The 14,438-nt window shown below is 63.2% G+C and overlaps 3 protein-coding genes across 3 annotated transcripts; 2 read left to right on the top strand and 1 right to left on the bottom strand.

The window, feature by feature from the left end:
• Positions 1–135: 135 nt before the first annotated feature.
• On the bottom strand, positions 136–3,400 carry PIP4P1 (phosphatidylinositol-4,5-bisphosphate 4-phosphatase 1). The gene is made up of 7 exons (XM_032677674.1): positions 3,331–3,400; positions 3,026–3,228; positions 2,447–2,553; positions 1,824–1,929; positions 1,378–1,430; positions 1,172–1,262; positions 136–692 (listed from the first exon to the last, which is right to left on the bottom strand). The coding sequence occupies exons 1-7, from the start codon at positions 3,398–3,400 to the stop codon at positions 549–551; spliced, it is 774 nt and encodes a 257-aa protein (XP_032533565.1). The 3' UTR covers positions 136–548.
• Positions 3,401–4,005: 605 nt separating this feature from the next.
• Positions 4,006–8,494, top strand: PNP (purine nucleoside phosphorylase). Its single transcript, XM_032677677.1, has 6 exons — positions 4,006–4,084; positions 4,982–5,145; positions 5,868–5,971; positions 6,626–6,801; positions 7,472–7,653; positions 8,235–8,494. The coding sequence occupies exons 1-6, from the start codon at positions 4,074–4,076 to the stop codon at positions 8,492–8,494; spliced, it is 897 nt and encodes a 298-aa protein (XP_032533568.1). The 5' UTR covers positions 4,006–4,073.
• Positions 8,495–11,009: 2,515 nt separating this feature from the next.
• On the top strand, positions 11,010–14,405 carry LOC116781886 (protein NDRG2-like; the record flags this gene model as incomplete). The annotated part of the gene is made up of 8 exons (XM_032677679.1): positions 11,010–11,073; positions 11,174–11,226; positions 12,129–12,228; positions 12,348–12,468; positions 13,188–13,250; positions 13,349–13,409; positions 14,127–14,213; positions 14,315–14,405. Coding segments are annotated over exons 2-8 (568 nt in total), but the record flags the coding sequence as incomplete, so codon positions are not given.
• Between the last annotated feature and the right edge of the window lie 33 nt (positions 14,406–14,438).

Below are 14,438 nucleotides of genomic sequence, written 5' to 3'. Positions count from 1 at the left end.
TAGCCTCCGAATTACCCCAGAACAGCCCCAAACTGGGGCCAAATCCTCCCCCCCCCAGGCCCCTCCCCCATCCCCAGGCCCCTCCCTCACCCCACAGACCCCACCCCTGCTCCGATATATTTTAATAAAGCTCAATTTTGGGGGCAAATCCGGCGATTTCGGGTTTATTTACACGTGAGGCCCCGCCCCCCCCACCAGGGGGGGTTAATTAACGGGACTGTTAATTAAATAATAATAATAATATACAGGGGGGTGGGGGGGAGGGGCGGGGCTTATGTACAAGGGGGTATGGCTTTGGGCATGCGGGGGAAGGAGCCATGCTGGGGAAAAAAGGGGGCGTGGCACAATTTTGGGAGGGTTGCATGGTCAAAAGGGGGCGGGGCCAACCAAGGGTCACCCACCCCAGGTATCGGGGTGGGCGTGTCCCCAAAGGGCGGGGCATGTCCGACCAAAAGTGGGCGTGTCCCACCAGCTCCAGGGTGCGTCCCAGGCGTGTGTTGTGGGCGTGGCCTCCCCAGCGGGTGTGTCCGCGGGTGGGGTGGGCGTGGTCAGGCGCGGGGGGGGGGGGGCTGGCTGACCCTGACGCAGCCCCAATAGGCCGCGCGCAGCAGACACGCCCCCGCCCCCGCCCCCAGCGCGGCCCAGGCCGCCGGGACCCACCGCGCCCGGCGCCACAGCCACCACGTCCCGGCCTGGACGGCAACAAAACCTGGCTTAAATCCCAGTTAAACCCGAGCTAAATCCCAGTTAAACCCCACCTAAATCCCAGTTAAACCCGAGCTAAATCCCAGTTAAACCCCACCTAAATCCCAGTTAAACCCGAGCTAAATCCCAGTTAAAACCGGCCTAAACCCCACCCACCGCGCCCGGCGCCACAGCCACCACGTCCCAGCCTGGAGGGCAACAAAACCTGGCTTAAATCCCAGTTAAACCGGAGCTAAATCCCAGTTAAACCCGGCCTAAATCCCAGTTAAACCCAAGCTAAATTCCAGTTAAACCCCACCTAAATCCCAGTTAAACCCGGCCTAAATCCCCCCCACCACACCCGGCACCAGAGGAACCATTGGGCCTCTCCCTTTAGGCCACGCCCTCTCCCATCCCCTCCCCTTCAGGCCACGCCCCTTCAGATTACATGCCCCCAGGCCCCTCCCCTTTAGGCCCCGCCCCTCACCGCGAGCCCCGCGGCGGCCCCGCCCATCAGCAGCGCCCCCAGGAGGCAGCACAGGCAGCGTCGCCGTGGGAACCGCCGACCAATCGCAGACCTGCGTCCAACAAAGGGGGTGTGGTCATGTCCCCCGGGGGGGAGCCTTTGCCCAGAACAGGAGGGGGGGCGGGGTCACGCAGAGACCACGCCCTCGAGAGGGGTGGGGCACTTACACCTTGCGGCAATGGGGGCACCGGGCCAGGGAGCGGTCGGGAAGCTCCGCCCACTGTGGAGAGGGGTGGGGCTTAGAGGGGTGTGGTCACAGAGGAGGGGCTTAGATGGGTGTGGCTGCAGGGGAGGGGCTTAGATGGGTGTGGACAGAAAGGGCAGGGACTTAGATGGGTGTGGTCGGGCATTTAGATGGGTGGGGTGGGGCTTAGATGGGTGTGGTTATTGGGGTGGGGCTTGGAGGGTGTGGTCATTGGGGCGGGGTTTAGAGGAGTGTGGTTGAGACAGGGTGGGGGTTAGAAGGGTGTGGTCATTGGGGGTGGGGTTAAAAGGGGCATAATTAGAGGGGTGGGGTTCATAGGGGTGTGGTCAGAGGAGGCGGGGCTCAGAGGGGTGTGGCCAGGTGGGGGCGGGGTTTGAGTGGGTGTGACCGGGGGGGGTCGGGGCTCACCAGGAAGGGCCCCCCGCAGTGGGCACAGGCAACGCGAACCCCCCCCGGGGGCGGGTCCGGGCTGGGGGCCCCCGAGTGCACCGGGCCGAGGTTGATGATGCGTTTACTGGGGGGGGAACTGGGTTAGACTGGGGGAGACTGGGAGCGGACCAGTGATCTCAGTGAGGAGCGATGGCCCCGCCCAGTGCTCCCAGTATGGACCAGGGACCCCCCCCAGTGACCCCCAGTGCTCCCAGCATGGCCCAGTGACCCTTCACAGTGCTCCCAGTATGGCCCAGGGACCCCCAAAATGTTCCCAGTACAGCCAAATGACCCCTCCTAGTGATCCCAGTATGGCCCAGAGACCCTTCACAGTGCTCCCAGTATGGCTCAGCGACCCCTTCTAGTGATCCCAGTATGGCCCAGCAACCCTGCCCAGTGCTCCCGGAATGGCCCAGTGATGCCTCCCAGTGCTCCCAGTATGGCCCAGTGACCTCTCCCAGTGCTCCCAGTATGGTCTAGGGACACCCAAAATGATCCCAGTATGGTCCAGTGGCCCCCCAGAGTGACTCCCACTGCTCCCAGTGTGGCCCAGTGCCCCCTCCCAGTGCCTCCCATGCCCCTCCCAGTGCTCCCAGTCTGACCAGTAAGGCCGTGGGCAGGCGATGCGCTGGGCCGAGGCCCTGCACACCAACAGGCAGTTGCAGGGGCACCGCACGTATTTCTTCCCGCCGGGGGCCGTGCGGATTGGCTGAGGGGGGGTGGGCGCGAAATTTTGGGAGGGGGCGTGGCCTCAGGGCAGGGCCCTGCCCCCTAAAACCCACCACCCACTTTAGCCCCGCCCCTTAGCTCCAGCCCACTTTAGCCCCGCCCATTCCCAGAGAAAAGGTTCCATTGTAAGCCCCCTCCCCTTAGGCCACACCCATCGCACCCAAGTCCTGCCCCCTCCAAAACCCCACCCCTCCAGACCAGCCATGGAGCCACCCCGCCCTTAGTCCCTGCCCCTCTAGACCCCCTCTGTCCCACCCCCTTAAGGCCCCACCCCTTTAGACCCTGGTGGTCCCACCCCCTTTGGCCTCTCCCCCTTTAGGCCCCGCCCCTCAAAGTCCCTCCCACACCAAACCACACCCTCTTCCCCCCACTTTGGCCCCTCCCTTTCCCTCCCGGTCTGACCACGCCCCCCTTCCGACCCCGCCCGCCCCCTCCAGGCCCCGCCCCCTCACCGTGGCCTCCCCGCACCCCCCGCACTTCACCACGTGCTGGTGCGTTTTGCCCTCGACGCTGATGGGCCGCTGGCACACCCGGCACGTGACGGCGGGCGGACCCGCCCCGCCGGCCCCTCCCGCTCCCCCCCCGGCCCCCGGAGCCGCCCCCTCCTCGGGGCTGCCCAGCGGCGAGTACGGGGGCGGGGCCTCCCCGCCAGCACCTGGAAGGAGAGGGGGGAAAGAAGGGGAGGGGTCGCTCAGCCGCGCCCCCCCCCCAACGACCACACCCCCACACCCCACCCCATCCCTTCCCCGAACCTCACCGGCGGCGGCCCCGCCCGGGCCCGGCCCCGCCTCGGGCGGCAGCAGCGGCGACCGCTCCCCGTCCGCCATGACAGCGCCGAGGCCGCGCCCCCCGCCTCGCCGGCGATTGGCCCGCCCCGCCAGCGTGACCACGGGCACCGCCCCTACCCGCCTCCTATTGGTTCCCTCGCGGAGTCACGTGACGCCCCTTTCGGCGTTGCCAGGCAACGCCCCTCACTAGCCGTTCCGGGTTCCGCCTTCGCGCGCTCCCATTGGCCCCGAGCTGCTCACGTGTTGGCTCTCGCCGTTGCCAGGCAACTCCCCGCTACGCCTTCCGGGTTTCTTCGCTTCCTCCCATTGGCCCCGCGCGCCTCACGTGACGCCCTCCTTTAGCGTTGCCAGGCAACTGCCCGCACACCCCCTGCCCCTTTTCCGGGTTCCTCCTCCCGCTCCCATTTGCCCGCGGGCTGTCACGTGATATCTCCCCAACACCCCCTCTTTCCGCGTTCATCCCGCCCTCACCTCCATCCGCGCTCCGATTGGCCGGTGCGCTCGTCCTCCTTCCGCTCTGATCGGTCACTGCTCCCGCCACTCAATCCCCATCCCTCCGAGCCTCGCCCGCGGCGGTTTCCATGGCGACGCTGCGGGGACAGGGGCCGCTGATTGGCCGAGCGGTGGCGACGCAAGGGGGCGCACCCGCGCGCGGTGACGTCACGGGTATATAATCGGCGGGCGGGGGGGGCGGTGGCGCATTCACTGCTCGATGGAGGGGAGGTACGGGGGTCCCGGGGGGGGCGTTAATAGGGGGGTTGAGGAGCCAAATGTGCCGGTTCGGAGGGTGAATGCGGCGTTTTAGGGGGGTCTCGCATCCCTCTGGCCGCCAATCAGGGCGGGGGGCGTGGCTTACGTTCTAATCTCCCCCCCCGCCCAGACCGCAGGGGATGGGGGGGGAAACAACGACAGGTTTTGAGGGGGCGGTTTGGGAGAGGGGGCTCGGGGGGGCGTCGGGAGGTTTCGTGAGGATCCGGGGGGTGTTTTGGGGGCGGGGGAGGGTCGGCCCCGTGTCCCAAAGTCCGTCTGGCCCCGGGCCCGGACCTGGAGCGGCTCCTGGACGAGGGTCAAGGTCGGGGGCTGGAGGGGGACATGTGGGGCCTGGGGGGTAACTGGGGTCGGTTTAGGGGGGCTGGGGCCCGCTGGGGGGGGGCTGGAGTCGCTGGGGGGTCACTGGGGGTCGTTCTGTGGGTCCGGGGGGTCCCTCTGGGGGTCACTGGAGGGTCCTGGGGGTCACTGGAGGGTCATCGGGAGTCACCCGAAGGGTCCTGGGGTGATGCCAGGGGGCCCTGGGGCGCGGTGGGGTTGTTTTGGGGGTGGTTTGGGGGCGATTTTGGGGATGGTTTTGGGGGTGATGTTGGGATAACCTTAGGGATGATTTGGGGATGATGTTGGGATGATTTTGGGAGTGACGTTGGGGTAGTTTGGGGATGATTTTGGGGGTGGCTTTGGGGGTGGCTTTGGGATGATGTTGGGGGTGATTCTGGGACTGATGTGGTGGTTTTGGGATGATTTTAGGAGTGATTGTGGGGATGATTTTGGGATGATGTTGGGGGTGATTCTGGGACTGATGTTGGGGTGATGTTGGGATGATTTGGGGGCGGTTTTTGGCCCCCCCAGCTACGAGGCCTGTGCAGAGGCGGCGGCCTGGCTGCGGGCCCGGCTCCAGGAGCCCCCCAGGGTCGCCCTGGTCTGTGGGTCGGGGCTGGGGGCTCTGGCCCAGGAGCTCACGGACCCCCAGAGCTTCGACTACGCCGACATCCCCCACTTCCCGCGCAGCACCGGTACGGTGGGGGGTATTTGGGGGGGATTGGGGCAGTGTTTGGGGGCTGGGGGGGGATTTGGGGGAGGTTGGAGGGGTCCTTGGGGGACTGAGGGGCATTTGGGGAGGGAATTTGTGGGTCTGGGGGGCAGTTGTGGGGCTGGGGAGGGTGTTTGGGGGCTGGGGGGCACTTGGGGTCGCTTTGGGGGTGACTTTGGGGGTGAATGGGGCCGTTTGGGGACACTTTGGGGGTGGATGGGGCCGTTTGGGATCACTTTGGGAGGGATGTGGTGGTTTGGGGACACTTTGGGGGCAGTTTGGAGTCACTTGGGGGTGGATGGGGTGGTTTGGGGTCACTTTGGGGTGGATGTGGTGGTTTGGGGACACTTTGGGGGTGGTTTGGGGTCACTTGGGGGTGGATGGGTGGTTTGGGGTCACTGTGGGGGTCACTTGGGGGTGGATGGGGTAGTTTGGGGTCACTTTGGGGGTGGTTTGGGGTCACCTGGGGGTGGATGGGGCAGTTTGGGGTCACTTTGGGGGTGGTTTGGGGTCACTTGGGGGTGGATGGGGCAGTTTGGGGTCACTTTGGGGGTGGTTTGGGGTCACTTGGAGGTGGATGGGGTGGTTTGGGGTCACTGTGGGGGTCACTTGGGGGTGGATGGGGCGGTTTGGGGTCACTGTGGGGGTCACTTGGGGGCACTGGGGGGTCCCTCGGGCCCAGGGGTGACCCCCCGTCCCCCCCAGTGCAGGGCCACGCCGGGCGGTTGGTGGTCGGGCGCCTGGGGGCGGGGCCTTGCGCCGTCCTGCAGGGCCGCTTCCACCTGTACGAGGGGTACAGCCCCGCCCAGGTGAGGCACACCCCTCCCCGGGGACATGCCCTCTTCCCCGGGACACGCCCACCAGCACTGCCCCGAGCCCCCACCCCTTCTCAACAAGTCCCGCCCATTTATTGTGTTCTACTCTTAAGCCCCTCCCCTCTCTCTTTAGGCCACTCCCCTTTTACTCCAGAGCTCCTCCCACTCTTTAGTCCCTCTTCTCCCTCCCCAAGCTCCTCCCCCTTTTCTGGCCGTGCCCCCTGCCTTAGCCACACCCCCATTCCCTTAGCTCCGCCCCTTCATTTGCATGAACCCACCCCTCACCCTTAGCGCCCCCTGCAGGTGGTGACTCCCCTTTGCACATTGGCCCCGCCCCCATCCCTATCGGCCCCACCTTTCATTTGCACGGCAGTGTCCATCATTTGCATGACCACGCCCCTTTTTTTTACACTTAGCACCCCCTACAGGTGGTAACACCCTCTGCACCCTGTCCCTTGGCCCCACCCCTGATTTGCATGGCCCCGCCACATTTGCATGACCACATGCCTCATTTGCATAACCACACCCCCTCATTTGCGTGACCAGTTAGCGCCCCCTACAGGAGGCTACGTCCCTCTGTACCCTGTCCCTTGGCCCCGCCCCTAATCCTCACATCCCCGCCCCTCATTTGCATGTCCCCGCCCCCAGGTGGTGATGCCGGTGCGCACCCTGGCCCTGCTGGGCGTCCACACGCTGGTGCTGACCAACGCCGCGGGCGCCCTGAGCCCCGGGCTGGCCCCCGGCCACCTCCTGGTCATCCGCGACCACATCGACCTGCCCGGGCTGGCCGGGCGCAGCCCCTTGGTGGGGCCCAACGACGAGAGGTGGGTGGGGCAATGGCTCCTTCCCACGGTGACCTTGGACACCCCCAAGTTGACACTGGCCATTCCCAGCTGCATGTTGGCCATTCCCAATTTGATCTTGACCATTCCCAGGATGACCTTGGCCATTCCCAGGATGATATTGGCCATGCCCAACTGGACACTGACCATTCCCAAGGTGTCCTTGGCCATTCCCAGGTTGATATTGACCATGCCCAACTGGACACTGACCATTCCCAAGGTGTCCTTGGCCATTCCCAGGATGATATTGGCCATGCCCAACTGGACACTGACCATTCCCAAGGTGTCCTTGGCCATTCCCAGGTTGATATTGACCATGCCCAACTGGACACAGGCCATTCCCAAGGTGTCCTTGGCCATTCCCCAGTTGACCACGCCCATTCTCGAGCTGACGACATCCATTCCCAAGTTGACCACGCCCGTTCCCAAGTTGACCACGCCCTTCCCAAGTTAACCATGCCTGTTCCCAAGCTGTCCGTCCCCATTCCCAAGTTGACCACGCCCATTCCTAAGTTGACCACGCCCTTCCCAAGTTGTCCATGCCTGTTCCCAAGCTGTCCATCCCCATTCCCAAGTTGACCATACCCATTCCCAAATTGACCACACCTGTTCCCAAGCTGACCACGCCCACTCCCCGGGCTGTTCCCGGCAGGTTTGGGCCGCGCTTCCCGGCCATGACGGACGGATATGACCCCGCCCTGCGGCGCCTGGCGCTGGCCCTGGCCCCGCCCGAGCTCCACGCCCGCCCGGGGGTCTACGTGGGCGTGGGAGGGCCCAGCTACGAGACCTGGGCCGAGTGTCGGCTCCTGCGGCGCCTCGGCGCCGACGCCGTCGGTGAGTCGTGGGGTGGGGGGCCAGAACCGACCCAAAATGGGCCCAAAATGGGCTGGGTGTGCCAAGGATGTGCTGGGGGGGGAGGGGGACACACCTGGGACCATTCCCAAGTTGTCCAACCCATTCCCAAGTTGACTTTGGCCATTCCCAGGTTGACCACGCCCATTCCCAAGCCAACCTTGGCTATTCCCAAGTTGACCACGCCCACTCCCAAGCTGACCACTCTCAAGCTGACCACGCCCATTCCCAAGCTGTCCACACCCATTCCCAAGCTGTCCGTGCCCATTCCCAAGCTGACCCCTCCCAAGCTGACCACGCCCATTCCCCAGCTGTCTCCACCCATTCCCAAGTTGACCACGCCCATTCCCAAGACAACCTTGGCCATTCCCAAGTTGACCACGCCCATTCCCAACCTGACCACTCCCACTCCCAAGATGACCACGCCCACTTCCAAGCTGTCCACACCCATTCCCTGGCTGACCACGCCCACTCCCAAGCTGTCCACACCCATTCCCTGACTGACCACGCCCATTCCCTGGCTGACCACGCCCGTTCCCCGGCTGTCCCCCGTTGTTCCGCAGGGATGAGCACGGTGTCGGAGGCGGCGGCGGCGCGGCACTGCGGCCTGCGCGTGCTGGGTCTGTCCCTCATCACCAACGCGGCCCCGGGCGACGCCGACGAGGAGGAGGAGGCGAAGGGCAGCGGTGGGGCGGGGCCGGCGGCCGAGGCCACGCCCCCCGGGCACGAGGAGGTGCTGGCGGCGGCCCAGGAAGGGGCGCGGCACCTCCGCCGGCTCCTGCTGGCCCTGGCACCGCGCCTGGCAGAGGGGGCACGGGCGTAGGGGGGCGTGGGGGCTGTCCCCTGTCCCTCCTGTGTCAGTCACACGCTGTTACTGCTGATTCCGGCCTTAAACCCCCCCCCCAATGGTCTCATGTCCGTCCCGTGTCCGTCCCGTGTCCATCCTGTGTCACTCACACGCTGTTACTGCTCATTCCGGCCTTAAACACGTCTGGTCAGTCCCGTGTCCGTCCCATGTACATCCTGTGTCTGTCCCGTGTCACTCACAAGCTGTTACTGCTGATTCCGGCCTTAAACACGTCTGGTCAGTCCCGTGTCCATTCCATGTCAGTCCTGTGTCCATCCCATGTCAGTCACAAGCTGTTACTGCTGATTCTGGCCTTAAACACGTCTGGTCTGTCCCATGTCCATCCCATGTTCATCCTGTGTCCATCCCATGTCGGTCACATGCTGTTACTGCTGATTCTGGACTTAAACTCCCCCCATCAGTCCCCTGTCCATCCCGTGTCCATCCCGTGTCCATCCCATGTTGAATTCCTGCTGATTCCGGCCTTAAACATCCTCCCTCAGTCCCCTGTCCATCCCATGTCCATCCCGTGTTGAATTCCTGCTGATTCCGGCCTCAAAGCCCCGGTCCCGTCGCTCCCGTGTCCGTCCCGTGTCCGTCCCATGTGGGGGTCTCGTGTCATCACGTGTTGGTTCCCTGTTGATCCTGGTGGTGCCTTATCCCGTGTCATTCCCGTGTCATTCCCATGTCACCCCTCCCTGGATTCGCTGCTGGTTCTGCCTTAATCCCTTTTAAACCCCGTGACAATCCCATGTTGATCCCGTGTCTGTCCCGTGTCGTTCCCGTGTCGTCCCTCTCCCCGTGTTCCCTGCCGATGGTGCCTTAATCCCACGGGAATCCTGTGCCAATCCCATGTAAATCCTGTGTCAATCCCATGTCAGTGCCATGTCAATCCCACGGGAATCCTGTGCCAATCCTGTGTAAATCCCATGTCAATCCCATGTAAATCCTGTGTCAATCCCATGTAAATCCCATGTCAAGCCCACATAAATCCCGTGTCAGTCCTATGTATTTCCCGTGTCAATCCCATGTAAATCCCATGTCAATCCCATGGGAATCCTGTGTCAATCCTACTGGAATCCTGTGTCAATCCTATGTATTTCCCATGTCAATCCCATGTAAATCCCGTGTCAATCCCATGTAAATCCCGTGTCAATCCCATGTTGTTCCTGTGTCAATCCTTCCCCCCCATCCCTCCCCTCCCATGGGCATTAATTACCCCCCGTTAATGAGCCACGAACTCTCAGGACAAGGGGCCAGTGACCTCCCCCCTCCTGGGCTAATTAGCCCCCATCTCTTAATTATTCCAGGCCAATTAGCCCCCATCTCTCAATTATTCTGGGCTAATTAGGCCCACTCGGTTAATTATCCTCAGGCTAATTAACCTCCCTGGGTTAATTGGGCTCATGGGTTAATTATTCAGGGTTGATTGTCCGTGGATTGATTAGTCAAGACTAATTGGCCCAACTGCTTGATTATTTGAAGTTAATTAGCCCACCCAATTAATTTGTTCCAGGTTAATTGTTATTGATGATTCCAGATTAATTAGCCCAGTTAATGTATTATTGAAGGTTAATTAATCCCATTAATGTATTATTTGAGGCTAATTAGTGCCATTAGTGTATTGTTTGAGCTTAATCGATTGCTTTGATTAATTATTTGAGGCAAATCCGCCACATTAATTATTTATGCAAGGCTGAGTGATCCCTCTTAATTATTCTGGGCTAATTAGCCCCGATTATTGAAGATCCAAGGCTTTAATGATTAATGGTTCTGGGCTGATTAATTATTCATTAATTGTTCCAGGTTGATGAGCTTCTCCAGTTAATTATTCGGCTTCATTACCTGCGCTGCTTAATTTATTCAGGGCGTTGATTAATTAACCGAGGCCAATTGCACCTGCAAAGGTTAATTAGCAAAGGTTAAGGGGCCCCCTGATTAATTACTCAAGGCTGATCGATCTCACTGATTATTGAAGCTTAATTAGTCCCGGGAATCGATAATTAATTAATTATTTGAGCCTAATTAACTATTCAGCGCTGATTAATGCAATTAATTATTTGAGCCTGATTAGCTATTTGATTCATTAATTAATTATTTCAGCCCAATCAGCGCTCCTAATTAATCATTCCAGCTCATTTACATTCCGAATCAGCCCCTCCCCCCCTCCCCTGGCGCTTTAATTAATTATTTAATTAACGAGGGAGGGGGAGGGGGAGGGGGAGGGGCGGGGCCGCCTCGGGTCGTTCCGGAGCCTTAATTAAAGTTGATTAAAGTTAATTAAAAGTGAAGAGAAATTAATTAAAGTTAATTGAAACCCTCGAGCGGCGGCGCCGGGGTGGGGGAGGGGCGGGGGGGTGGGGGGAGGGGCAGGGGGGTGGGGGAGGGTATTTTTAGCCACACCCGCCCCTCCCCCCGCCGTGGGAACGGGGTGTGGGCGGGGGGAGGGGCCCGGGCGGGGGGTGGGGGAGGGGCCGGGGCGGGTGGGGGTGGGGGAGGGGCGAAGGGGGTGGGGGAGGGGCCGTTTCCCAGAGGGCGCGTGAAGGTGGCAACAGGTACCGACCCCGGGGTCGCCCCCGGGGGGAGGGGGAGGTGGGGGGGGAGGGGGGAGGGATCGTGACCTTTGACCCCCCCCTCCCCTCCCCAAAATCCAAGTCAGGGTCATGGAGCCGCAGGAGGCCGCCCCTCCCCCACCGCCGGAGGTCAAGGTGAGATTTTGGGGGGGAGGGGGAGGGGCGGACACACCCAGTGCCGCCCCTCCCCCACCCCGCCCCTCCCCCCACTCCCCTCCCGGCGCGTTTTGGGGCGAAAAAGGGGGAGTTTGGGAGCCGGGGGGGGGAGGGGCGGGTTTGGGGCATTTTGGGGGGGGGGAAAAGGGGCGGATTTGGGGGAAACCGTGAAGTGGGGGGCGGGGCCTGGGGTGGGGGGAAGGGAATTTGGGGGGAAAGGGGGAATTTGAGGCGAAAAGGGGGGATTTAGGGGGGGAATTGGGAATTTGTGGGAATAAAAGAGGATTTGGGGGGGAAAGGGGGAAGTTTGGGGGCAAATTGGGGAATTGGGGGGGGAAATGGGGAATTTGGGGAGAAAAAAATGGGGAAATTGGGGAAAAAAAGGGGGAAAAGGATTTCGGGGCGAATAGAACCCATTTGGGGAGTGAGATGATGTTTTGAGGGTGAAAAGGGGGAGGTTTGGGGTGAAAGGAGCCTGTTTTGGGGAGAAAGGAGCCAATTTTTGGAGTCAGATGGGTATTTTAGGGGAGTTTTGGGGTGGAAAGAGCCAATTTTTGGAGTCAGATGGGTGTTTTAGGGGAGTTTTGGGGTGGAAAGAAACAACTTTTGGAGTCAGATGGGTGTTTTGGGGGACTTTCAGGGTGGAAGGAGCCCATTTTGGAGTGAAAGGAGCCAGTTTTTGGAGTTAAACGGGTGTTTCAGGGGAGTTTTGGGGGGAAAAGGGCCCGTTCCGGGAGCGGAACAGACGCTCCGGGGGCGTTCCCGTGCCCCTCTGCGGCCGATTTTGGGGTCAGAACCCCAATTTTCGGCCCTGCCGGCGGGTCCTGGGGGGCGCGGCCCCCCCCTGACCCCCCCCCGGGTCGGGTCCACCCCCCCCACAGTTTTTGGAGACGCCGTTCGGGGGGGTCCACGCCTGGATCTCGGGGTCCCCCCGGCCCGGGCGCCCCGCCCTGCTCACCTTCCCGGACGTGGGGCACACCCGTGAGTCTGCCCTGCCCCACCCCAAAAACAGCATCACCCGGGGGGGGGGGGAATCCTCCTGCCCCTCCCGCCCCTCCCCCACCCCGAGGTGACCCCTCCTCGCCCCTCCCCCCCCCCAGACGAGACGTGTTTTGGCCCCCTGTTCGAGCACGAGGAGATGGCCGAGATCGCCCGGAGCTTCCACCTCGTGCACATCGACCCGCCCGGCATGGAGGACGGGGCCCCGCCCTACCCGCCTGGGTAACGCCCACGGACACGCCCACACCCCACAGCCCCGCCCTGCCTGCCTGGGTAACGCCCACGGCCACGCCCACCCCACACAGCCCCATCCTGCCCACCTGGGTAACGCCCATGGCCACGCCCACACCCCACAGCCCGGCCCTGCCCCCCTGGGTAACGCCCACGGACACGGCCACACCCCACAGCCCCACCCTACCCACCTGGGTAATGCCCATGGCCCTGCCCACACCCCACAGCCCCGCCCTACCCACCTGGGTAACGCCCACGGACACAGCCACACCCCACAGCCCTGCCCTACCCACCTGGGTAATGCCCACGGACATGCCCATACTCCCACCATACCCACCTGGGTAACGCCCACGGCCACGCCCACAGCCCTGCCCTGCCCGCCTGGGTAACGCCCACGGCCACGCCCACACCACACAGCCCCGCCCTACCCACTTGGGTAACACCCACGGCCATGTCCACACCCCACAGCCCCGCCCTACCCACCTGGGTAATGCCCACGGCCACGCCCACCACCCCTCCCCCACCCACTGACCGACCCTTCCCCCACCTCCTTGATCCCTGGTTGAGACCCCTTGACCCCTTGACCCCATGACCCCCATGACCCCTTGACCCCACCTTTGACCCCCTCACCTTCTCCTGGACCCCTCCACCTTGGCACTCCCTTGACCCCCCAGTTTGACCCCAGTCTGACCCAGTCTGCCCCCCCCCAGGTACCAGTACCCCTCCCTGGAGCAGTTGGCCGAGATGCTCCTGGGGGTCCTGCAGACCCTGGGGTGAGTCTGGGGGGGGTTGGGAGGGGTCTGGGGGGTGGGGGAGGGGCTGGTCCCACCCCCCCATGACCTCTGACCTCTGCCATCCCCCCCCCCCCCAGCATCAAAAGCATCGTCGGGATGGGGGTGGGGGCCGGAGCCTTCGTGCTGGCCAAGTTTGGGGTGAGTCTGGGGGGGGTTGGGGGTCACTGGGAGGATCCGGGGGGGTTGGGGGTCACTGGGGGGTCACTGGGGGGCTTGGGGTGGGAATGGGGGTCCCTGGGAGGTCTGGGAGGAGTTGGGGGTCACTGGGAGGGTCACTGAGGGGCTCGGGGTGGGGTTGAGGGTCCCTAGGACATCCAGGAGGGGTTGGGGGTCCCTGGGAGGGTCCAGAAGGGGTTGAGGGACACTGGAGTGGTCTGGAAGGGGTTGGGGGTCCCTGAGAGTGTCTGGGTAGGGTTGGGAGTCACTGGGGGGCTTGAGGTGGGGTTGGGGGACCGTGGGAGGATCCAGGAGGGGTTGGGGGTCCCTGGGAGGGTCCAGGAAGTGTTCAGGGTTCCTGGGGGGGTCCAGGAGGGGTTGGGGGGCACTGGAGTGGTCTGGGAGGTGTTGGGGGTTCCTGGGGGGGTCCAGGAGGGGTTGGGGGTTCCTGGGAGGATCTAGGAGGAGTTGGGGGGCACTGCAGTGGTCTGGGAGGGGTTGGGGATTCCTGGGGGGGTCCAGGAGGGGTTGGGGGTCCCTGGGAGGGTCCAGGAGGGGTTCAGGGTTCCTGGGGGGGTCCCTGGGAGGGTCCGGGAGGTGTTGGGGGTTCCTGGGGGGGTCCAGGAGGGTTTGGGGGTTCCTGGAGGCCCCCGGGGGTCCCGGGTGACTCCCTCCCCACCCCATGAACCCCCCCAAAAGCTGCTGCGCCCCGAGGCCGTGGAGGGGCTGGTGCTGGTGAACATCGACGCCCGCGCCAAGGGCTGGATGGACTGGGCTGCCAGCAAGGTGGGTGGGGGGGTCTGGGGGCCCGGGGGGGTCCCTACGGATCCCTCGGGGGGGTCTCTGGGGGTCCCACAGCGTTGATTCCTCCCCCCCCCACCCCGCAGCTGTCAGGGCTGACGACGTCGACGACAGAATTGATCCTGAGTCACCTTTTCACCCAGGTGGGGTCTGGGGGCTCAGGGGGAGTCTGGGGAGGTCAGGGGGGGCTTGGGGGGGGTCTGGGCGGTC

This window comes from Chiroxiphia lanceolata, unplaced genomic scaffold (assembly GCF_009829145.1).
Source record: "Chiroxiphia lanceolata isolate bChiLan1 unplaced genomic scaffold, bChiLan1.pri scaffold_76_arrow_ctg1, whole genome shotgun sequence".
NCBI classification, from domain to species: Eukaryota; Metazoa; Chordata; class Aves; order Passeriformes; family Pipridae; genus Chiroxiphia; species Chiroxiphia lanceolata.
The sequence above is the reverse complement of the archived record's forward strand: the minus strand, read 5'-3'. Positions and strand labels throughout refer to the sequence as shown.